The 23,080-nt window shown below is 45.3% G+C and overlaps 2 protein-coding genes across 4 annotated transcripts; one reads left to right on the top strand and one right to left on the bottom strand.

Moving 5' to 3' along the window:
• LOC127312797 (uncharacterized membrane protein At1g16860-like) lies at nt 1-3,124 on the top strand. 2 transcript variants are annotated; one of them, XM_051343349.2, is made up of 4 exons: nt 7-1,061; nt 1,593-1,733; nt 2,313-2,518; nt 2,587-3,124. In XM_051343349.2, exons 1-4 carry the CDS (start codon nt 393-395, stop codon nt 2,777-2,779), a joined length of 1,209 nt encoding a protein of 402 aa, XP_051199309.1. In that variant the 5' UTR covers nt 7-392; the 3' UTR covers nt 2,780-3,124. The 2 variants fall into 2 exon arrangements, with proteins under 2 accessions (XP_051199310.1, XP_051199309.1); XM_051343350.2 differs by lacking the exon at nt 1,593-1,733 and having other exon boundaries at nt 1-1,061.
• A 109-nt stretch (nt 3,125-3,233) lies between these two features.
• On the bottom strand, nt 3,234-8,681 carry LOC127312798 (uncharacterized). 2 transcript variants are annotated; one of them, XM_051343351.2, is made up of 6 exons: nt 8,404-8,681; nt 5,619-5,813; nt 5,274-5,390; nt 5,038-5,187; nt 3,769-3,827; nt 3,234-3,640 (listed from the first exon to the last, which is right to left on the bottom strand). In XM_051343351.2, the coding sequence occupies exons 1-6, from the start codon at nt 8,569-8,571 to the stop codon at nt 3,505-3,507; spliced, it is 825 nt and encodes a 274-aa protein (XP_051199311.1). In that variant the 5' UTR covers nt 8,572-8,681; the 3' UTR covers nt 3,234-3,504. The 2 variants fall into 2 exon arrangements, with proteins under 2 accessions (XP_051199311.1, XP_051199312.1); XM_051343352.2 differs by having other exon boundaries at nt 5,619-5,839; nt 8,404-8,542.
• Between the last annotated feature and the right edge of the window lie 14,399 nt (nt 8,682-23,080).

A 23,080-nucleotide genomic window follows, 5' to 3' on the forward strand; every position in this document is an offset into this window, starting at 1 on the left:
CCGGCCGCATTACTCGCTCACACTCCATTAGCTCCTCCCCAAATCAGATGCAAAGCAAGCCACCACTAAGCCCAATCCAAACTTGTGCATGCTACGAGTACTGGTTAGCAGCTTTTGCTCGTGCCGATCTTGTCCGGTAGCCACGCCGACCTCGACTTAATTCGCGACCACGCAACAACACGCTCGCAGGTCGAATAAAACCTAGCGCCCAGTGCATTCCCATGCCCTGTTCTCGATAAGCCCGGCCGATCACGACACCACCTTGCGAGCTAAAGCAGCTTCGCCGTCGTCGTCTTCCTCGTGCCGTTACCACTTCTCGAGCCCCAGCTCGATCGCTTTTGCTCACGTCGGGGTAGACAGAGGCAGGGGGAGCGCCGGAGCAGGGGAGACCGATGCACCAGATAGGGAGCGGCATGTACGTGTCCGGCCGGGCGCCGGACAGGAAGCGGGAGCGGCACCTGTCGTCGGGGTCGGTGGCCACGCCGCCCTACACCGGCGGGGACGTGTCGCGGTCCGGCGAGCTGGGCCGCATGTTCGACGTCTCCTCCTCCTCGCCGGCCTCCTCCTCGCGCCGCAGCTCCGGCCCGCTGCCTCCACCGCCCGTGCCGCTCCGGCCCCCGCCGTCGCCGGCGCTGTCCCAGCTCTCGCACTCGGGGCTCCTCGTGGGCCCGTCGCCGCCCCACGCGCCATCGCCGGCGCGCGGGGCCGGGTCGTCGTGGAGGAAGCCCAGCAGGATGCGCGCGGCCGCCGCAAAGGAGGAGGGGGCACCGGCGCCCGTCGTGGCGCGCGGGCGCACCAGGCTCGGGGTCCCGCTCGCGTGCTACGTGCTCGTGGCCGTGGCCGCCGTGGCCGGGGTCGGCGCCGGGGTGTTCTTTCTCGTGTCCTGGCGCCGGTGGGAGGGGCTCGCGGGCGCGGGCGGCGCCGTGGCGGTCGCCGCGGCCGTGCTCTCATGGAACGTGGCGCGGTGCGCGGCCGAGGCGGAGCGGTTCTTCCGGCGGTCCCCCGACACGGTGTTCGACCAGGCCGACATGCCCATCGGCGAGCTCGTCAAGATCACCGGGGTGAGCCGCGTTGCTTATAATTACTGTACATACATATTTTCATTCCGTATACTAGTGCTTGATCGCTTGCTAGTTAATCTGATGAGCTTTCTTCAGTACTTGCAAGTAATCTTAATGGCTTTGTCAATTTAATTGCTTGCATCATAGGTAGCTCGGACGTGCCACAATTCAAACATCAGAAGCGTCACTTGCAGCTTAGGTCAATTAGCACGCCATGCATATATACCAACCTTAATCCGGCGGTCCAAACCGGTGCTTTGCTTGCATTTGCTAAGCGTCAGAGAATATCAAAACGGGTTTAAGCAACATGTGGGGGTCAATGGCTTCCCCCTACCCAGTGCAAGCTACCAGGCCACTTTTGCTGCACCAAGCCAGTGCGTGGCTAATTACATCACGCAAGATTATTCTTTGATACTTCACTTAACATTTAGCAAGAGATAATGGCCCCCCCCCCCCAAAAAGCTTAATATTACACTGTGTGGTTACTGAAGTTTCTGACGTAACAAGGTCACCCCTGTCGTTGCTCTGCAGCAAGTCACCTGCGGCCGAATCCCCGTGGGAGCCTGCTTCCACGACGCCGCCCGGTGCGTCTTCACGTCGGTCCAGGTGTACGGGCGCCGTGGATGGGCATGGGCCTGCTGCTGCTCCCGGTGGCAGCTCAGACACTCCGAGGTCAGTTAGTCAGACTCTACCCTCCTACATCTCTGAATTTTGAACGTGTGTGCAAGATTACAGCATTCCAAACATCAGGGAATGCTGAAGTTCAAACCCTGAAATCAGTTTATCACAATACTCGAAGCATTGATTACAAGGGATTGGATCGTTGAAAGCTGGTTGATGAGAGTTGAGTGCTCGACTGGGTAGACTTGCTAGGCAAAACGCAAGCTCTCAGGGAGCTTTGTTGATAGGAACTCGTTGCTTGTTCTTGTCAGGCGATGGGTCTTTGACAAGTATCCTGCATAAGCAGTCTCCTCGATCTGATGCTTGACAGCTTGAGCCTCCCTAGGGGAACTGAGTTTTATGCGCTGCAAAACATTTCGCTTTCTGGGCTCGCTCGTACGTGGTTTACACTCCTTGCCTTTCCTCTAACTTCTCCATCAGGCAATTGTTTGTTGTCAACTGGATTGTATTCCGAACCAAGAAAGATACCCATTTATAACTCCATTCCCTATCGATTGTCTTATGCACCAAGGTGGCATCATTTAACATCACATATCCGTGGTGCTAATTTGATGTCTTCTCACCTAGCAGGCGCGGTCGACCAGTTTCTACATCTCCGACAGGAACTCTGGGAGGAGGTTCTATGTGCGCGCCGGGGAAGGAGCCAAGATTACCTGGATGATCAAGCGGAAAATGGTGAGCTTCGATGGCGAGAAGAAGGGCGCGTCGCGGAGCCTGACGAGCTGGGCGGAGAGCCACGGCCTGTCCTGCGACGGCGCCGCGCGCGTAGAAGAAGGGTAAGCGACAACGATAAGCTGACATTGGTGCCTCCTGAACCATATTTGTAACATTTCTGGCTTGCCAGATTCATCAGGGAGGGGGACACGGCGAGCGTGATCGGCGTGCTGAAGAAGCACCACGCCTTCGACGTCGTCGACGCACCGGATGGGGTGGTGGCCACCGGATGCCAGCCGGCGAGGTTCATGTTCCCCGTGCTCGTCGAGGGGCTGGTGCTCATCGGCAGCGAGGACCCCGACGAGGCCGTGTACATAGTCTAACCTGCTGCTGCTCTGCAGGTTTGCGACGGCCGACCGGCCTTCAGCTGGTTTTGACAGTCTCAGTGCTGACTATACATAGGGAGATCGAGAGGATGTTTTAGTACCTCTGCGTTTTAGGTTTTGTCAGCACAAGGGTTTGCTGCTTCATTAGTTCATCCATATGAAATGGTGTAAATTAAAGTGGTGTATATGGGCTTGTTAGTAGAACTAAAAAGTTAAGGGTTGATGCTATGGTAGCAAAAATACCTTTTTTCCTTCTTAAGCACAGCTTGGTCACTTTTTGGATCAAAGCGTGCTTGAACCATTGTAATCTTTCACAGACAAGACATACTGTTCACATTTAAATGATTGGTTTTGCTTGCACTGTGCATATCTCTGAACGATTTAGCCACCATCGAACTGTGACATTGTTGAAGCAGTCACGAACCCACTTCGACTCTGCCTTTGTGAACAGTTTTTATAAGACTATACTCCGAATGAATTACCAATAATAAGAACTCCAGTTAATCTCTTTACTGACGGACTAGACATATCGACAAGCTTTATTTTGATTTCTAAGGAATTTGAATAATGGGCCAAATGGCTTTCTTCAAATGAAGACGCACTGTTATGCCCCGAACCTGAACCTACCCCAGAGCCTTAGAGTATACATCAATGACTAAACCAAATAGCCTCCCATTCACCAGCCTACGGACAAAAAGGGGACAAGATCCCTGAGGTGCTAGCTAATCCAAGTAGAAGAGCGTTACGATCTTCCGCATGTTCTTTGCCTCCTGGCAGGTCTCCATCAGCAGCCTACTGTCATGGAATGCAAAACATATCACCTGCTGGACCTTGGAGATGATGTCCATGTTGCATAACCTGAAAATATCAAGAGTTTTTTTATGATGTAATGGCACAAAAACAAGACCAGAAAGTGAACCCAAAGCTAAACAATAGGATAGTCAAGCACTAGAGCTGGAAGCAGTTGGAATGGAAGGCTACCAAACCTGCTAGCCTCTATTAGTGGTAGATGGTCATAGTGAGGCTTTTCAATCAAGTTCTGTACCTGTAAAAATTACAGAATGTCACTGAAACATACCATATGAAAACAGAGCATCAGGTTTCCAAGCTAAAGCAAGACAGGACACAAATAACTTCTGTGAGGCACTTTGTTGGAACTAATGCATGTTACAGTAAAGGTATATGAAGCGATACAAAATCCTAGGATACTACCGGAGTCCTACTGATGCCTAATCCCTGAATTTAGTTCTGCAGTTCTAATTATACTGCCCGTATGTTTGCTTTTTTCCCTTTTAAAGGAAAGATGGTCTTAGAAGGATTTAGATCTCTAGAGCCTGCCTGGACTCATTACAAAAATTTCAGCAGAAGACACCAAAGGACCCTGAAATGGAAATGTCACAGACTGGTCCATGGGGAAGTAAAACATGATATATCACTGGTGGTAAAGATGATGAGGCCAAATGTATCCAGCATAGCAGTGTTTGCATGAGCTGAGGTAAAGTTGCTCTATTGCAGCTGAGGCCCTCAATGCTGTTTGCATGAGCAACTCCAGTGAGTAAAAAATGAAAGTGGATCACCACTACTGGGAGGAAAAGTTATATAGCATAGAACTCTACTACTGTACAGGGCAAGATACCTCCCCTCTCGTCAGTGCCTAACAAGAAATGGATGCAGACACCCCTATATCGACCCTGGAAAAGAGGAGTTTGGAGAGGGGATATGGTGCAGGTAACAAGGTAAAGGAGGAAAGCGCAGGGCATGCTTTTCCTCCTAGTGGGCTTCTATTGTATGTTCAAGATTAAAAATCCAATGTCTGAAGTGAGAATAAGATAAATGCATGCATTTCTAAGATGCCTGATAATAGGCGTATCAGGTGATAAGTTCTCTAATAATGGGAGCCTACAAACTCACAAGTCAATGCAAGTCATCCAATCAATCTGTGATGATTGTCATCTTTTGAACATGATATAGATCCAATAAGCACAGTTCGATCACATCTTGATTGAAGGGTTCACCTCAGAACTTCATGTTATTTGATTTAAAACGAAATTGTCACATAATGCATCTTCTCCATAATTTTGTTCTGGAGGCACTGAGATTTTGACAAGCAATCTAACAACACATGATCACAAAATGGCAAGAATACAAAATATTGTACAAAACAAAAGCTGAGAATTTAGGGATTCCAGTAAAGGTTTGGGACAAAAATGAACTAGAAATGACCAATGCAGAGTTGAAATATTATAAATTCTTACTTTAGATAATAGCTCTTGGCTTTCAGGAGGTTGCTTCTTTAGACTTTGAGGCAAAATTACAGTGAGCAACTCTGGCTTTTCAGCTCTCAAAGCACCCCTAATAACAGCTGCATTAGTCCCAGAAGCACCAGATGTGAATATATGATTTTTCTGCAATCAACATATAAACGTTAACTAGGGGTTTGGGGCAATCAAAGATCTAAGTAACAATGATAGCATATAGTTCAGTGACATACTGTTATGACCATGGCATAACTCAGGATCTCAATAAGTTGTTGATGCATATACCCCATGTTGCGGGTACCAAAGAAACCTATTGATCGGGGTCCTTGCTGCTGAATAGCCAGCAACTCCTGTATCACAACCATTTAAATGAGATAAATCAATGGGATAAATCAATTCATACAAGTCCAATACTGATAGAAAAATTGGTAGCCCCAAACAAATTCTAGAACTCATCACGTCCTATTTGTCTACCGAATGTGAGTTTTAAGATCTTCAGTAAGGCAGACACAAACAGAGTGACTAATGGGGAGAAAATTCAAATTTCCAGTAAAATGGAAGTAGTAAGCAAAAGGCACCTGAAGGTAATCCAGATCTGGAAGTGGCTTGTATTCTGGAGCCTCAACTGTTGCAGTTCCTCTAACAAGAGTCTCGACCTGAGTAGGGATCTTTGGACCGTCATCGTCATCTGGCCCAAACATAACAGCTTCATCTCGTCCTTGGCTCCTCCCATCGCCTTCATGACCATCTCTTCTCATGTATCCGCAGAGAAACTATACGAGCACAATAAAAACAGCCCCTGGCAGTAAATCATTAGTGAAAACCAAATACATTACAGCATTCTTATGTTGAAGAACAATATCTACAGTTGACACTCTTGAATAATGGGCGGAATTGTCAGGCATGGAACAAAGGCCTGTGGCAGGCACGTCTAAAATGCATCCGTTCCTACCCAGGTCAGGACTGAACCTTTCAAAAATTCCTATTCAGGTCATATGGCATATAGCAGTTCAAATATTCCTACCCAAGCAACTCGAATAAAACACACAATAGCATGTAGCGACACCTGTTCAACCGATCATAAAACAACTCAAAAGCAAATATTATACTTGACAGTTTCAAGATTCCTACCCAGTCCACTCCAGAATAACAATCGCATGTACAGAGTAGCAGCAACTGCTTAACTCGGGGCCTGAGACAGGGAGACCCTCTGTCGCCAGCGCTGTTTGTTCTGATGATGAACTCGCTCAACAGGATGTTGGCTAAGGCGATGGAGCTGGGGATTCTGAGACGTCTAGCGCGACGGGATTTAGTGACGTCGGTATCGCTTTATGCAGACGATGTGGTGATCTTCTGCCATCCGGATGAGACGGAACTACGCGCGGTACGCGGTATCCTGGAGCTCTTTGGACATGCATCGGGGTTGCGTACCAACTTCGCTAAATGCTCTGTCTCTCCGATCGCCTATTCGGACGAGGAGGCTGCGGGCGCAGCTGAACTCATGGAGTGTCAGCTTGCGCCTTTCCCGGTGAGATACCTTGGCATCCCGCTATCTATCAGGAGGCTGACGGCCGTTGCATTTCAGCCCCTAGTAGACCGCCTGGCTGACAAACTACCCGCCTGGAGGGCATCGATGATGCCAAGGGCGGGACGTTTGGCGCTGATCCGTTCGGTCCTAGCAGCGATCCCTCTACATCAGCTAATGGTGCTGGGTCTCCACAAGAAAGCACTAAAGCAGGTGTACAAGGTCTTGAGAGGATTCCTATGGACGGGTAGGGCGGATGCCAACGGTGGGCACTGCCACGTCAACTGGGCGCGGGTGTGTAGGCCGCTGCGGCTGGGGGGCTTGGGAATCCCAGACCTCGAGCGCACTGCCATCAGCCTTAGGGTGAGATGGATCTGGCGGATGCGCACTGATCCCCTGCGACCTTGGCGCGGGCTGGATATGCACTTCTCGAAGACGGAGCTGGATGTCTTCGCGGCCTCCACCTACATGGTGGTCGGCAACGGGGAATCCGCCCTCTTTTGGGAAGACAGGTGGCTGGACGGCAGGTCCATCAAGGAGATGGCGCCGGAGGTGTACGCCTTAGTACCGAAGCGTCGGCGGAAGGCTCGCACGGTCCGGGAGGCGTTGGTTGAACGCACCTGGATCCCTGACATAGTTGGTGCACCGAGCGCCCTGGCGCTATGGCAGTACGTACACCTATGGGGCAAGCTCAGGGACACCCAACTTTCGGCGGGCCCGGACAGGCTGGTTTGGCGTTGGACGACGGATGACTAGTACTCGGCCAGCTCCTGCTATGACACCCTCTTCCAGGGGGCGGTCATCTCAGGTTCCTGGAAGCTTAACTGGAAATCCTGGGCGCCGCCTAGGGTGAAGTTCTTCATTTGGCTGGTCTGCCTCGACAGATGCTGGACGGGGGAAAGACTGGCACGGCGCGGCCTCCCGCACGCGCCCAGGTGCCCGCTCTGTGACCAATCTGTCGAGACAATGAGCCATCTGCTCACAGGATGCTCCTTCTCCAGGACGGTTTGGTTTGAGGTTCTGTCATGGATCCGATCCACCTCAGGCCCTCCCACGGTTGAGGGTGATTTCGCGGAGTGGTGGTCGCAGGCGGTGCGGACTGCCCCTCGCCAGCTGCGCAAGGGCACCTCGTCGGTTATCATGCTTACGGCATGGTGGATCTGGAAACATCGGAACGCAGTAGTCTTTGACAACGTGCGACCTTCGGTGACTTCCTTGTTCAACGACTTAGCGGCAGAGGCGCGGCAATGGGCGGACGCAGGAGCCCGGGGTGTGCGCCAGCTACTCCCATAGATTAGTTTTTCCTTTTCCTTGGGTCGAGTTGTACGGCGTGTTGCGTCCGTGCTCGGACTTGTACATAAACTCTTCTTTATCTATCAATGCATCGAAACGCAAGGCTTTTGCGTTTTCGCGAAAAAAAAAAAAAAGAAAGAGGCATTACACTTTACAGTTCACACCCAACCACCCATCCTCGAAAGGTATGCGCATCTAAAGCCGTTAAGCTTTTAGGAAAAATGGAATCTTGAATTACACAATAACTTTGCGAGCATCGCAGATGTTAATTCAGGACCAGCGAAGGTCTTATAATCACTTTGCTGGCGGGATATAGGACGGAAGCAAGCAAAATTGTGTTTTTTATCCTGAACGAGCAATCCGCGTTCTCGAAATCCAACCGCGGTATCTAATTTTCATTAGAAACGATGATATGTCGTCGGAAATCTAATGAGTCTTCTTGATGAAAATTTACTGCATACCCATCGAAAATCAGAACAATCTAACTGTAGCAGTAGCACAGATGGCGCACCCGGAGGGGGATGGGAGGGGACGCAACTCCTCACCTGTCTCGCTGAACGGTCGGCCTCCAGTCGCCGGAGTGGCGCGCGTAGAGGGCCCGCCGGCGGCGCACGGCGGCAGCAGGCGAAGGAGGCGGCGCATGGGCGGCGCGGCTCCCGCGCAGACGAAGGCGGGGGCGCGAGGGCGGCGGCGGGGCGGAGGAGAGAAGCCATGGATGCAGCAGAGAGGGGAGGGGGAGGAGGGGGTTTTGGCTGCTGCCGCTATCGGATGCGGGAGAGAGGCGATATCCCGTCTCGTCTCGTCTCGTCTCGTCTCGGGTGGATGGATGGATGCATCCACACGCCCCACGCGAGGGGCGCTTGTGTTTTCAGCCAGCGGGCTAGGACCGCCGGCCCATATCTCCTCGGTTTCTGTTTTCTTCTTCGGGATCTTGCTTTTCATGGTTCTCATCTTTGCAACTCGCGATTTTCGCGAGAGAACCAAATCCAAGTTGGTGAAGATCATAATTTGGGCTGGTATAGTAGTTATTACCTTTGCAATTGCGGTTCGAATCTATCCGATCTTTATCTTTTTGCTCAAAGAACGAAGAAAACCCCGACCCATGAGATGTCATGACACTATTTTTTTTTTCAATAAACATACTAGTTGGATGCTTATTTACCCTATCCCCTCTTCCACCGCCACGGTCCGGGCCAATCCGATGGCCTCTCCGCTGGAATGACCGTCCGGAGTTGGACCGGAAGATCAAGACGCCGGCGTACAAAGGATCTATAGACTTAGTAGTAGCAGTCTAGTTTCCAGGTGGTGGCATGTTGCCTCGGCTAGATTCAGTGCTACATTTCGTCCCCGGTGATAGAGACGGCGGCCTTCGAAGTCATCCATCCTAGTCGTAGGTGGTGAGGCAGATGGACTTGATTGCTTTAATAGAAATCTTTCTGGGGTCCTCTTTATGTTTTTCTAGGATCATGTTGCAATTGCCACTTTTTCTAGGGTCCTTCTTGTAACTTGTATCACTGCCTTGACTTAACGCATCACATCTAGATCCTTCATGACCACTCCCGTTCAAAAAAAAATAGTTGTGCGCATCTATGGATGCAAAGACCAGTAACTCAACGAGTGCATCTCGCCAGATTTGTGCAGTTGCATTGTCTATACATTGGAATCATCGCCTCATCACCTTCTTTAGTAGCCAATGGCACTCATTTCAAAGATGGTTTCACATCGATTTTTTTACTTTTTTATGACATGAAGAAGAAAAACTCGAGAGAAATATATTGATTCATAATAGGAAATTACCCTTTTAAGCTCCAAGCAGATATGAAGTAACTAAAATAATTTGCTGATGGGACTATAATGCTTAGTTCACCAATATCTGTTAGCTTGAGGATAATATATAGTTACAAAGTGAAAATCCGTTTAGAAAAATCCGTCTATCGAAGGTGTTACATTGCAAGTGGGCTTGTTCTCTTCCTTTGTTAGTATCTTTACTATTATATTGGAGTTGGGGATGGTGTGCAATTTGACATCAAACATTGGGAAAATCCCAGCCGTTGATCACACTTAAGAGCATCATCAAACATCTCCCACGCCGTTTAGAAAAAAAATTGAAATGCATTTATTGTGTATCAGCCTAATCGCTACAATCAAAAAAATAGGCACGTCCTGGTACCAAAAATTAACGTCTGGCATCAATCAAGTCTAGCTTTAAGGAAACAATCATAAATCTTTCCAAATCGCTCACAATTTTATTTGCAGCAAAGGATCGATTGCCACCAAGGTTTTGGCTCCCGAATGGAAAAAAAATCCCGAGGGGGCTCAGGATTACCGGTTACCGCGGTAACCGAGAAATCCCGGCCGGTTGCCGGACGAATTCAAAAACCAAAATTTGAATTTAAATTCCTATGTATGGCCATTTATATAGGATATTTGCTAAAATTCGAAATTTTCACAAAAGTCCAAAAAATCGGATTTTTTTACCCGGTTAGACCATTTCCCGGGGGTGGTCGGGATATCCGGTTACCGCCCGGGAACCGGATTTCCCGAGCGGTAACCAAACCCTTGATCGCCACAACCGTCATCGTTCTACTTTCGTCACAGGGGTTCGCAGACCTCCCGTCATTAGCCCTAAAACACCGTGGAACAGACAACGCCGATCACAAATCAGAGTCCCCCCAATCCCATTTTCTCCCAAAAACGCACGCCCCAGCACCACCGCCCGACCCCGGCATTGCGGCAAGATCTTCAACGACAACAAACCGTCCCCAGCGCCGCCGCCACCCATCAAAAGCGTGCCCGCTGCCGCACTGCCCCCATGTCACCACCCTGCCCATAGTGAGGACACTACTGTCCTCCATGTCGTCGTGCTATCTCCACTTCACCACCCTGCCCGTTCCGAGGTTGGCACTGCCCTGCACATGCAGTCTGGCGCGAGCGTACTGCTCCTCCAAGGGGTGGCTGTTCGACTCGAAAATTTGAAGGTATCCCAATGGCTCGGAATTTATGATATAACCAAATTGTTGCAAATGTTGATGGAGAAAATGAGAGGTTGTCAAGCATTTAGTGTGTGCTTTGTACTCTATAGTTGCATGAGCTTCTGGGTACATTGTGTCCTGAGCACTTATGATACAATTTATAATGTGTGATAGCTGCCCTTTTTACATCATGTAGGTTGGAAGGAAAATAATAATGTGCATGCAGTGGAGAAAATGAGTGGCCAGTTTTGCCATTGTGGCGGTGTTGAACAGATTAGCCATGTACAGCGACGCTTGCTCCTTGTGATTCGGTGGCATGTTGGCATGGCATCTCCGACGCCGAACTTTGGTCTCCAACATGTCTGTATATTACATAGCTGGTGATGAGAGACTGGCTGACTTGAGTTTCACATATTAATTCATGTGTAAACATCTCCGCGGCTCTATATCATGTGCAGAAGTTGAGTAATCCAATCTATTGTATTTTCCAATTACGAAATATACATGGTTGCTCAGTACCCATTCAAGGGCCAAGCTGACCTTCTGAATTGACATGGCTGAACTCCCATGGAGAGATATGATTTTGGAGGCAATTATTTGAATTTTTTATGAAGTAACGACTACACATCTCTTTAGCATTTGCTTCATAGTCAGTGCTCTAGATGGCTAGACGTTTCCTTTTTTGCTATTGGCTTTTAACATTATCTTCTGAATGTGCAAGTTAGTAGACAATCTTGATGTAATGGCTCAATAGGATACAGGCTTCGGCAGTGAGGATTTGCTCCATCTTCACTTAAATGCAATTATCTTTTAACATTTTGTATAAAGATCTCCAGATTTCATGTCAAATAATCTATTTGAAATACTAAATAAGCTCATCTACGAATTATTGAACTTGGTGCCAATAAGTTCTGCTCCAATTTATCACTGTCTAGTAGGCACATATGTTAGCAATATGAATGCCATTTGTGTACTAACGATAACCTTGCTCATCACGAACCAGTAAAAACATGTCATAGAAAATGAAAAAATTAAGTATGAATGCTATATGTTACCAGTTGAGGTTGTAAGGTGATTGAATAGCAGCCATGAAAAGGGATATGCTTATGCAAAGATATGCAAGGGATTGACTGGAAACGTGTGTTTCCTTTCAACATTTCACCATGTAGTTGAATCCAGTTACTTTATCTACTTATGCTCAATACTGACTTTACACAAATCATTTAAGAGGATTTGTCGATTCTATCTTTAGAAACATTTCATGTGCAGGAGGGACGAGGGTTTTAAATCCTCATTTGCCAAGTTATAACTATATATACAAGGAGCCTGATGCAACTATGTATAGCCATTCACCCGCTAACATTTCGAGGGAAAATATTGTCTCCATGACGTCGTATGTCCACGACATTCCCTGCCTACATAGCCACCCTGCAAAGCCTGACCAACGCCGAATATGACCAAAATTTGCTTGAACCGTTTAATATTTTCATATCAAGGCATGGGTATCTGCTAATATATTTACACGTGTGATGGGAAAAACTACAACCCGTAGCAACGCACGGGCATTCAACTAGTTTTCGTAATGAACGGGCACATCAACACGCCTACAAGATCTAGCGGTAAGTAAAACTGACACACCCATTTACCATCCCCGTCGCCTCCTTGCTCTAAATAAAAAGCTTTTGCCTCTCACATCCTCACTCTTATTCCCATTCACTTCCTCTGTCTCCCCCACCACCGGCGACTGAATCTCGGTTCCCTGTCTCCCCGCCGGTGGCCTCGACAACCACATTCTCCTTACGGTTTCTGCAGGCGGCCGGAGACCAGGTAGCCCAGGTGGAAGGTCAGGTGACCAAGCGCTGGGAGCAAACAGAGGTGGAGCGGCGGAACATGTCTGTTTTGTTGCAATGCATTTTCTCACAGCAATTTCCGGGATAGATGTTTATGTAAGAACAGGATGGTAGCAATATGCTAATTGCAATTAGCATATTGCTACCATCCTGTTGATTGATTTGCTGGACAATAAAATTGATTTGCTGGAAACGACAAGTCAAAACATCATGTGTTTAACTTTCACAGGAGCTCATTAAATAATATTTCTAATCCACATTATGTGTTTAGGCATCTGAAATTTTCAACATCATAGTTTTGGACTTATTTTACTTACCGTTTAGATTTGAGCTTCGCCTCTAAATCAGAACACTTCGCATAGAGAAAGTACCAAGTCAAAACAGTGAGATAATGACCTCAGAAACATGGTATAAATAAAGTTAAACGGACCTCTACAGCAGCAGCCCTAGATGCAGCATCAGCACGTTGCTCTTGGACCTTTTTTTTAGTTCAGCCCCAGCTCCATTTCATATGAAATGAAACTTTACAGTGTTCATTTTAGGGAAAGTAAAAACAAGACCAGGCCCCGCACACAGCTAAGGTTCATAGCGAACATAAAAAGTAGAGAGATGGTAGAGGATGATCATCATGAAACAGAGCCTCGCCCGAATGAAACATCTAAAATAAAGAACCAAGTCTGCATAATAGAAAAAAAAGGGGGGGAAACTGGTTCTGCTTGTGTTACACAGTGCAACAATATAGAAGAATCTAGCGCTCAGCCATAAACAGGCTCCTTCCCGCGACGATGCTGAGAAGCTGCGGCTGCCTCATCTTCGTCGTCCATTGCTATCTTGATGATGTGTTATGAACAGCTGCGAGACATGGCTGTTCACCACCGCCGGTTTGATGTACGACTGAGTGACAAACTATCACAACAACATTTTTGGTTCCCCCAAATATCTCACTACCCAATTACCCATGATCTCCACTCCGGTATACCTAACCTTCCCTTGCCGCGCTCGTTGATCCACCGTAAAGCAATGCCTTAGTCCTTGTTAATTTATAGTGCTTTGAGAAGTCACGCCTTTTCGCTTTTAAAATTGATCGAGATAGCATGACCCTGAAAGTTGAAAGCAATGGTCGCGTGACTTCTTACAGGCGTTGCATGCTTTCTTTAGAAAACGTCGATTCATACAACCAGTTAGCTGTACACACATTGAGAAAGTGCATGTCATAGAATCATAGATGCTCGTTCTGAAAGTATTCTCGAAGTTCTTCTCGTGAAAAATATACATGAGCTAATAATAGCATAGAGAAATCCGTACTTATATCTCCGAGTAAATCGCAAAGTGACTTCTGGGCGTCCTATATTTCTGTTTTTTTAATGGATGTTTTATTATTTCGATAAGCAAATACATCCGACCTCTGCATAGTTAAGATGCACGCAACCGTTCTAACGTCTCAAAAGTCTTAAGTGGAAAATAAAAAAAGGCAAATTACATATCAAACATGAACAATTGTAAAACGCCTAGGATGAGCGTCTCAAAAGAATATTGTTTTAGCGCCTCCTTATTCAGAGAAGGAAGTTAATAAAGCTATTTTTCAAATGGAACATAACAAAACCTCGGACCTAGATGGATTCCCTTCTGAATTTTATCGGATTTTTTAGGATACCATTAAAGCGGACCTTCTACAAATGTTTAGCATTTCACACGCTGGACAGTTGGAACTCTTCCGTCTAAATTTTGGTGAGGTTGTCTTGTTACCTAAGGTTAAGGAAGCAGAAAGGATCCAACAATATAGGCCTATCTGCCTCTTAAACGTAAGTTTCAAGATATTCACGAAAGTGACCACCATTAGACTGAATAGAGTGGCTGATCATGTGGTGAGGCCTTCCAAAACCGCTTTCATGCAAGGACGTAATATCCTAGATGGGGTAGTGGTCCTACATGAGATGGTTCATGAACTGCACACCAAAAAGATGAATGCGTAATTTTAAAGCTGGATTTCGAGAAGGCATACGATAAAGTATAATGGTGTTTTCTTCATCAGACACTCAGAATGAAAGGTTTTCACTCGAGTGGCGAGCTTTGATCAATGATTTCGTGTATGGAGGAAGCGTTGAGATCCGTGTCAATGATGATACATGACGCTTCTTCCAGACAGAAAATGTTTGCGCCAAGGTGACCCTCTATCACCACTTTTATTCAATATTGTGGCTGATATGCTCGCTATTTTGATCGAACGAGCTAAATCTCATGGCCAGAATGAAGGGGTGATTCCACATCTGGTCGATGGGGTTTATCAATCCTTCAATACGCTGATGATAGAATTTTATTTATGGAACATGATCTCGATAAAGCTCGAAATCTAAATCAAATATTGGCAACTTTTGAGAATTTATCGGGCCTCAAAATCAACTTCCATAAAAGTGAATTGTTCTGCTTTGGTTAGGCTCAGGACTCAGTTGCCGAATATACGGAACTGTTTGGTTGTGGGCAAGGACAGTGTCCTATCAACTATTTGGGAATCCCGATTCATTATTGGAGATTAACAATTGCTGAGTGGAAACTAGTCGAGGAAAGACTTCAGAAGAGATTTAGTAGTTGGAAAGGTAGTGCTATCTCTTGGAGGAAGACTGGTACTCATTAATTCAGTGATCACCAAAATGGTGATGTATATGATATCCTTCTTCATTTTGCCAAAATGTGTATTACACAGGCTCGATTATTATAGATCGAGATTTTTTTGGCAAGGGGATAGTGAAAAAAAAAGTATCGACTGGTTAAGTGGTCTGTTGTATGCCGACCTAGAGATATGGGTGGGCTAGGGGTTCATGACCTTGAGGTCAAAAACTCAGCCTTATTAGGTAAGTGGCTTTACAAGCTTCTAACCGAAGATGGCGTATGGCAGACCCTTGTTAAAAGAAAGTACATTGGCGAGAAAGTGTTATCCAAATCCGTTGGAAACCGGGAGACTCACATTTCTGGGCTAGCTTAATGGTAACGAAGAAATATTTCTTCAGATATGGTACTTTCAACATTAAGGATGGATCGTAGATACGGTTCTGGGAGGATTCCTGGTTAGGGAATGGACCTCTCTCTGAACAATTAATATCTGGTGTTGTATAGCATTGTTCGTCGCAAAAGTGATACCATTGCTTTAGTAATGGCAACCTCACCTCTGTCAGTGACGTTTAGACGAGATTTACTTGGCCCAAAACTTCATGCGTGCAATGCCTTACTGCTTCGTTTGGAATAGAAAGAAGTCCAAATAACCCCCCCCCTAATTATGGGGTTTGGGATGGAGAACCCCCTAAGTTTAAAATGGGGCACTTAACCCATCTAACTGCGCAATATCAGCTAATTAAACCCCCTTGCACAATGAGAGCAGTTTAGCTGGGTGGTATCGCTGGCGTGGACACTGGTTTGAGCTCCAGCCCAGGAAGACGTGGAAGAGCAACGAAAAAAAAATTGCACATAAGGGACGACATTGTGTTCTCTTGACAATGATGTCGTGGAGACAAGGGAGCTAGACGATGCAGCCCTGCTCAGGTTCACTCGCGGACAAGAACCTCGCAGTAAAGCTGGCCGCATCAGGCTCACACCGCGCGGGACATAAGGTGGTTGTCGTTCAGAAGGGAGACTATACACCGGCACCATCGTCGGTGGCGGCTAGGCAGCGAACTGGTCGGCCATCAGCATCCGCACGCAACGGGACATCCTGCACGGGCTCCCGGTGTTCGCGGGTGCGAGGCGCTCCGGCTGCCCATTGATACGTCTCCAACGTATCCATAATTTCTGATGTTCCATGCTTGTTTTATGACAATACTTACATGTTTTGCTTGCACTTTATAATGTTTTTAAGCATTTTATGGAACTAACCTATTAACGAGGTGTCGAAGGGCCAGTTCATGTTTTCTGCTGTTTTTGGTTCCAGAAAGGCTGTTCGGGCAATATTCTCAGAATTCGACGAAATCAACGCCCAGAACCTTATTTTTCCCGGAACCTTCCAGAAAGTCAAAGGGGGACCAAAGGGGTGCCCTGGGGGCCCCACACGTGTGGCCGGCGCGGCCCAGGAGGGTGGCGCGCCGCCCTAGTGTGAGGTGGCCCCGTGGCCCCTCCGACTCCGACTCTTCGCCTATTTAATCCCTGGAGACCTAAAAACGCGAGACCAATTGACGAAACTCCAGAAAGACTCCAAGGACGCCGCCACCATCGCGAAACTCCAATTCGGGGGACAGAAGTCTCTGTTCCGGCACCCTGCCGGGACGGGGAAGTGCCCCCGGAAGCCTTCTTCATCAACGCCACCGCCTCCATCATGCTCCGTGAGTAGTTCCCCCATGGACTACGGGTTCTAGCTGTAGCTAGTTGGTATTCTCTCCCCCATGTACTTCAATGCAATGATCTCATGAGCTGCCTTACATGATTGAGATTCATCTTATGTAATCGGTGTTGCGTTTGTTGGGATCCGATGGATTGTTACGTTATGATTGTCTATCTACAAAGTTTGTGAAGTTATTGTTGCTGCAATCTTGTTGTGTTTAATGCTTGTCACTAGGGCCCGAGTGGCATGATCTTAGATTTAAGCTCTATAATTATTGCTTAGATTGTATCTACAAGCTGTATGCACATGTCTATGTCCGGAACCAAAGGCCCCAAAGTGACAGAAATTGGGACAACTGGAGGGGAAGGCTTAGATATGAGGATCACATGTTTTCACGGAGTGTTAATGCTTTGCTCCGGTGCTCTATTAAAAGGAGCACCTTAATTTCCAGTAGATTCCCTAGAGGCATTTGCCACCGGCTGGTAGGACAAAAGATGTTGTACAAGTTTCTCATTGCGAGCACGTGTGACTATATATGGGAAACATGCCTACATGATTAATAGACTTGATGTTCTTTCTTAATGCTATTTCAATCCTATCAATTGCCCAACTGTAATTTGTTCACCCAACACTTGTTATTGGAGAGTCACCACTAGTGTAGATAGCTGGGAACCCCGGTCCATCTTTCATCATCATATACTCGTTCTACATGACATTGGAAGTAGTATCAACTATTTTCTGGTGCCATTGCTCTCATATTCACTCGCTGTGTTACTGTTACTACTGCTCTCATATTACTGCTGCTTTCACATCACCCCTGTTACTAGTGCTTTTCCAGGTGCAGCTGAATTGACAACTCAGTTGTTAAGGCTTATAAGTATTCTTTACCTCCCCTTGTGTCGAATCAATAAATTTGGGTTTTACTTCCCTCGAAGACTGTTGCGATCCCCTATACTTATGGGTTATCAAGACTATTTTTCAAGCGCCGTTGTCGGGAGGCATAGCTCTACTCATAAGTTCACCTGGGGAGTACACTCCACCTCTCTCTCTGTTTTATTTTATTTCGTTTTGCTTAGTTTACTTTTCTCTAGTTTATTTGTGCTTAGTTTATTTCTGTCTAGTTTTATTTTGCTTAGTTTACTTTTGTCTAGTTTCTTTTTGTCTTGTTTTATTTTCCCTATATACCCGAAAATCCATAAAAATTTGAAAAACCGAAAAATTAAAAACTGTTGTTATGGAAGAACCCACAACCTATTTGGAGCTTATAGTATTATATAATAATTATAGAGAATCAAGAAAGGGTAAAGTTATGAGTGCTGTGATAGAAAAATTGAATACAATTGCTAAAATCTTGCTTAAACGCCATGATATAAATTGTTGCTCTAAGGAGGATACTAAACATCTGAAATTTCAATGTGGTTTTAGTGAGGAAGTTTTAATTAAGAACTATAATTGGAATAACTATATTCATTTTGGGTTCGAAGAGGTAGAACAATTTGTCATATTTATGGGAGCCTCTGAGATAGAATCCTTCATTGTTAAAAATTATGAAACTTGTGTTGTTTGTAAGGACCTTAAAGATTATGTCTCTTCTATCCTTAATTTTTGCATAGAAAGCTACAGTGATAATCCTTATATCATTGATTATAATGAGAGACTCATTAATGCACAAAAATGCACTCACAATTTGCAGGGACCTGTGGAAGAAGAAATTGATGAACCTGAAAGCTCATTGGATGAAAAAGAGGAGGAGATTGATGAACCTGAAAGCTCATTGGATGAAAAAGAAGAGGAGAGTGATGAACAAAAGGAGGAAGAATGGATTAGCTACCCATGCCAACCTTCTAATGAGAGTAACTCTTTATCTCTTACACTATTTGATTGTCCTCCATGCTTACCGAAAGAGGATGAATGTTATGTTCCTGTGGATTCTCTTGAAATATTTCCTATGAGTAAAACTTGTGAGAATAATTATGCTACTGTTATTTATGATAATCCATGCTACTTTGATAAATCTTATGATAATGCTTAGTTTGTGTCTGATGTCGAAATGCATGGTATTAAAGAATTTTGCGTAGCAAATGTTTATGATAAAGCTCTTGATGATGGTCCTATGTTACTTGATAATATTAATTGTACCACTAATGAAAATGGGATTGGAGAGGTCTTGACATTATCTATGAGTCCCATATCTCTTGAGATTGATCAACCATCTTGTTATATTATTGATAAAAGTGTGTTTGAAAGTTTTAATCGCACTATTTTTGAGCTTGATAAAAATTATGTGTTTATGGATCATGAAAAGCATGCTATATGTGATAGTTATATTGTTGAGTTTATCCATGAAGCTACTGAAAATTATTATGAGAGAGGAAAATATGGTTGTAGAAATTTGCATGGTACTAAAACACCTCTCTATATGCTGAAAATTTTGAATTCACTCTTGTTTTATCTTCTTATGCTTGTCACTTTGTTCTTCATGAATTTATTTGTGTACAAGATTTCTATGCATAGGAAGTGGGTTAGACTTAAATGTGTTTTGAACTTGCTTTTTGATGCTCTCTTTTGCTTCAACTCTTATTTCTTGCGAGTGCATCATTAAAACTGCTGAGCCCATCTTAATGGCTATAAAGAAAGCACTTCTTGGGAGATAACCCATGTCTTTATTTTGCTACTGTTTTATTGTGTCTTGGAAGTTGTTACTACTGTAGCAACCTCTCCTTATCTTTATTTTATTGCAATGTTGTGCCATGTGAAGTCTCTAATAGAAGGTTGATGCTAGATTTGGATTTCTGCGCAGAAACAGATTTCTATCTGTCACGAATCTGGGCAGGGCTCTCTGTAGGTAACACAGAAAAATCTGCAAATTTACGTGCGCATTCCTCAGATATGTACGCAACTTCCGTTAGTTTTGAGTTTTCTGATTTGAGCAGCGGAAGTACCATTTAAAAATTCGTGTTTACTGGTTGTTCTGTTTTGACAGATTCTGTCTCTGTTTTTTGCATTGTCTCTTGTGGACTTTAAGTGAGGCTTTCTAGACGTGGAGAGCTGTAGCTAATGTTTTATTGAGTTCTTGCAATGTGTCACTACAGGACTAAAGTGGATTAAAGTTTCTTGAGTACTAACCCCTCTAATGAAGTTTATGAGAAGTTTGGTGTGAAGGAAGTTTTCAAGGGTCAAGAGAGGAGGATGATATATGATCAAGAAGAGTGAAAAGTCTAAGCTTGGGGATGCCCCCGTGGTTCATCCCTGCATATTTCAAGAAGACTCAAGCGTCTAAGCTTGGGGATGCCCAAGGCATCCCCTTCTTCATCAACTTATCAGGTTTCTTCTATTGAAACTATATTTTTATTCAGTCACATCATATGTGCTTTACTTGGAGCGTCTATGTGCTTTTATTTTTGTTTTTGTTTGAATAAGATCGGATCCTAGCAATCCTTGTTTGGGAGAGAGACACGCTCCGCTTTTTCATATGAACACTTGTTCTTCGTTTTACTTTTAATGTTCAATGACAAAAGTTGGAAGCTATTGCATTTATTGCTATTTGGTTGGAAAAAGAAAATGTCTCATATTGTCTTGGATAATTTGATACTTGGCAATTGTTTTGAGCTCTCAAGTAGATCATGATTAAGCTCTTGCATCATGTAGTTTAAACCTATTAGTGGAGAAATACCGTAGAGCTTGTTGAAATTGGTTTGCATGATTGGTCTCTCTAAGGTCTAGATATTTTCTGGTAAAAGTGTTTGAACAACAAGGAAGACATTGTAGAGTCTTATAATGCTTGCAATATGTTCTTATGTAAGTTTTGCTATACCGGTTCATACTTGTGTTTGCTTCAAATAACCTTGCTAGCCAAAGCCTTGTACTGAGAGGAAATACTTCTCGTGCATCCAAAACCTTGAGCCAAAACCTACGCCATTTGTGTCCACCATATCTACCTACTATGTGGTATTTCCTGCCATTCCAAGCAAATACTTCATGTGCTACCTTTAAACAATTCAAAAGCTATTATCTCTTATTTGTGTCAATGTTTTATAGCTCATGAGGAAGTATGTGGTGTTTATCTTTCAACCTTGTCATTTACTTTTGACAGACTTTCACAATGGACTAGTGGCATATCCGCTTATCCAATAATTTTGCAAAAAGAGCTGGCGCGGGGTTCCCAGCCCCAATTAATTAACTTGCATTAATAATTCTCTTCACATGTTTTGCTCTGATTCATCAGTAAGCAACTTAATTTTGCAAATAGACACTCCTTCATGGTATGTGAATGTTGGAAGGCACCCGAGGATTCGGTTAGCCATGGCTTGTGAAAGCAAAAGGTTGGGAGGAGTGTCAACCATAAATAAAACTAAAATACATGTGTAAATGATACGTCTCCGACGTATCAATAATTTCTTATGTTCCATGCCACATTATTGATGTTATCTACATGTTTTATGCACACTTTATGTCATATTCGTGCATTTTCTGGAACTAACCTATTAACAAGATGCCGAAGTGCCAGTTGCTGTTTTCTGCTGTTTTTGGTTTCAGAAATCCTAGTAAAGAAATATTCTCGGAATCGGATGAAATCAACGCCAAAGATCTTAGAATCCCCGGAAGCATCCAGAACACACCAGAGAGGCCAGAGGGGGGCCACAGGCCCACCAAACCATAGGCTGGCGCGGCCTAGGGGGGGCCCGTGCCCCCCTATGGTGTCGTCGCCTCGTTGACCTTCTGACGCTGCCCTTCCGCCTATTTAAAGCCTCCGTCGCGAAAACCCTATGACGTTCGACGAAACCCACAGAAACCTTCCAGAGCCGCCGCCATCGCGAAGCCAAGATCTGGGGGACAGGAGTCTCTATTCCGGCACGCCGCCGGGACGGGGAAGTGCCCCCGGAAGGCTTCTCCATCGACACCGCTGCCATCTCCACCGCCATCTTCATCACCGCTGCTGTCTCCCATGAGGAGGGAGTAGTTCTCCATCGAGGCTCGGGGCTGTACCGGTAGCTATGTGGTTAATCTCTCTCCTATGTACTTCAATACAATGATCTCATGAGCTGCTTTACATGATTGAGATTCATATGAGCTTTGTATCGCTACTAGTTGTGTGCTACTCATGTGATGTTATTAAAGTAGTCTATTCCTCCTGCATGGTGTAAAGGTGACTAGTGTGTGCACCGTGTGGTTCTTGTCGTAGGCTATGATCATGATCTCTTGTAGATTGTGGAGTTAATTATCATTATGATAGTATTGATGTGATCTATTCCTCCTTCATAGCGTAATGTGGACAATGTGTGCACTATGTTAGTTCTTGGTTTATTTTGCAATGATCTATTATGCTCTAAGGTTATTTAAATATGAACATTATTGTGGAGCTTGTTAACTCCGGCATTGAGGGTTCGTGTAATCCTACGCAATGTGTTCATCATCCAACAAAAGAGTGTATGTAGCACATATGAGAAAGAGTTATTTATTATGCGATCAATGTTGAGAGTGTCCACTAGTGAAAGTGTAATCCCTAGGCCTTGTTCCTAAATACTGCTATCGCTGCTTGTTTACTATTTTACTGTGTTACTACTGCTGCAATACTACCACCATCAACTACACGCTAGCAAGCACTTTTCTGGTGCCGTTGCTACCACTTATTCATACCACCTGTATTTCACTATCTCTTCGCCGAACTAGTGCACCTATTTGGTGTGTTGGGGACACAAGAGACTTCTTGCTTTGTGGTTGCAGGGTTGCATGAGAGGGATATCTTTGACCTCTTCCTCCCTGAGTTCGATAAACCTTGGGTGATCCACTTAAGGGAAAACTTGCTGCTGTTCTACAAACCTCTGCTCTTGGAGGCCCAACACTGTCTAAAGGAAAAGGAGGGGGGCGTAGACATCAAGCTATTTTCTGGCGCCGTTGCCGGGGAGGAAAGGTAAAAGGTACTCACACTCCGGATCTCGGCTACTAAGCTATTTTCCAGCGCCGTTGTAAGTACTCGAAGCTATTTCCTTTAGATCCTGCAATTGCATCTTTTTGTTTCTTGTTTACACTAGTTTGGCATAATGGACAAGAATGAGCTTCTTATTCTATTTCCTGATTTAAAACATGGATTGTT

This window comes from Lolium perenne, chromosome 7 (genome assembly GCF_019359855.2).
Source record: "Lolium perenne isolate Kyuss_39 chromosome 7, Kyuss_2.0, whole genome shotgun sequence".
NCBI lineage: Eukaryota > Viridiplantae > Streptophyta > Magnoliopsida > Poales > Poaceae > Lolium > Lolium perenne.

What these genes read in the sequence shown, in the direction of transcription:
- LOC127312797 (XM_051343349.2), top strand. Translation starts at nt 393, where the DNA reads ATGCACCAGATAGGGAGCGGCATGTACGTGTCCGGCCGGGCGCCGGAC. An exon ending in AGCTCGTCAAGATCACCGGG is followed by an intron (nt 1,062 to 1,592) that starts GTGAGCCGCGTT and finishes GTTGCTCTGCAG; the next exon opens with CAAGTCACCTGCGGCCGAAT. An exon ending in GCCGCGCGCGTAGAAGAAGG is followed by an intron (nt 2,519 to 2,586) that starts GTAAGCGACAAC and finishes CTGGCTTGCCAG; the next exon opens with ATTCATCAGGGAGGGGGACA.
- LOC127312798 (XM_051343351.2), bottom strand. Translation starts at nt 8,571, where the DNA reads ATGGCTTCTCTCCTCCGCCCCGCCGCCGCCCTCGCGCCCCCGCCTTCG. An exon ending in CCGACCGTTCAGCGAGACAG is followed by an intron (nt 5,814 to 8,403) that starts GTGAGGAGTTGC and finishes GTGCTCGTATAG; the next exon opens with TTTCTCTGCGGATACATGAG. An exon ending in GCCAAGAGCTATTATCTAAA is followed by an intron (nt 3,828 to 5,037) that starts GTAAGAATTTAT and finishes TAATTTTTACAG; the next exon opens with GTACAGAACTTGATTGAAAA.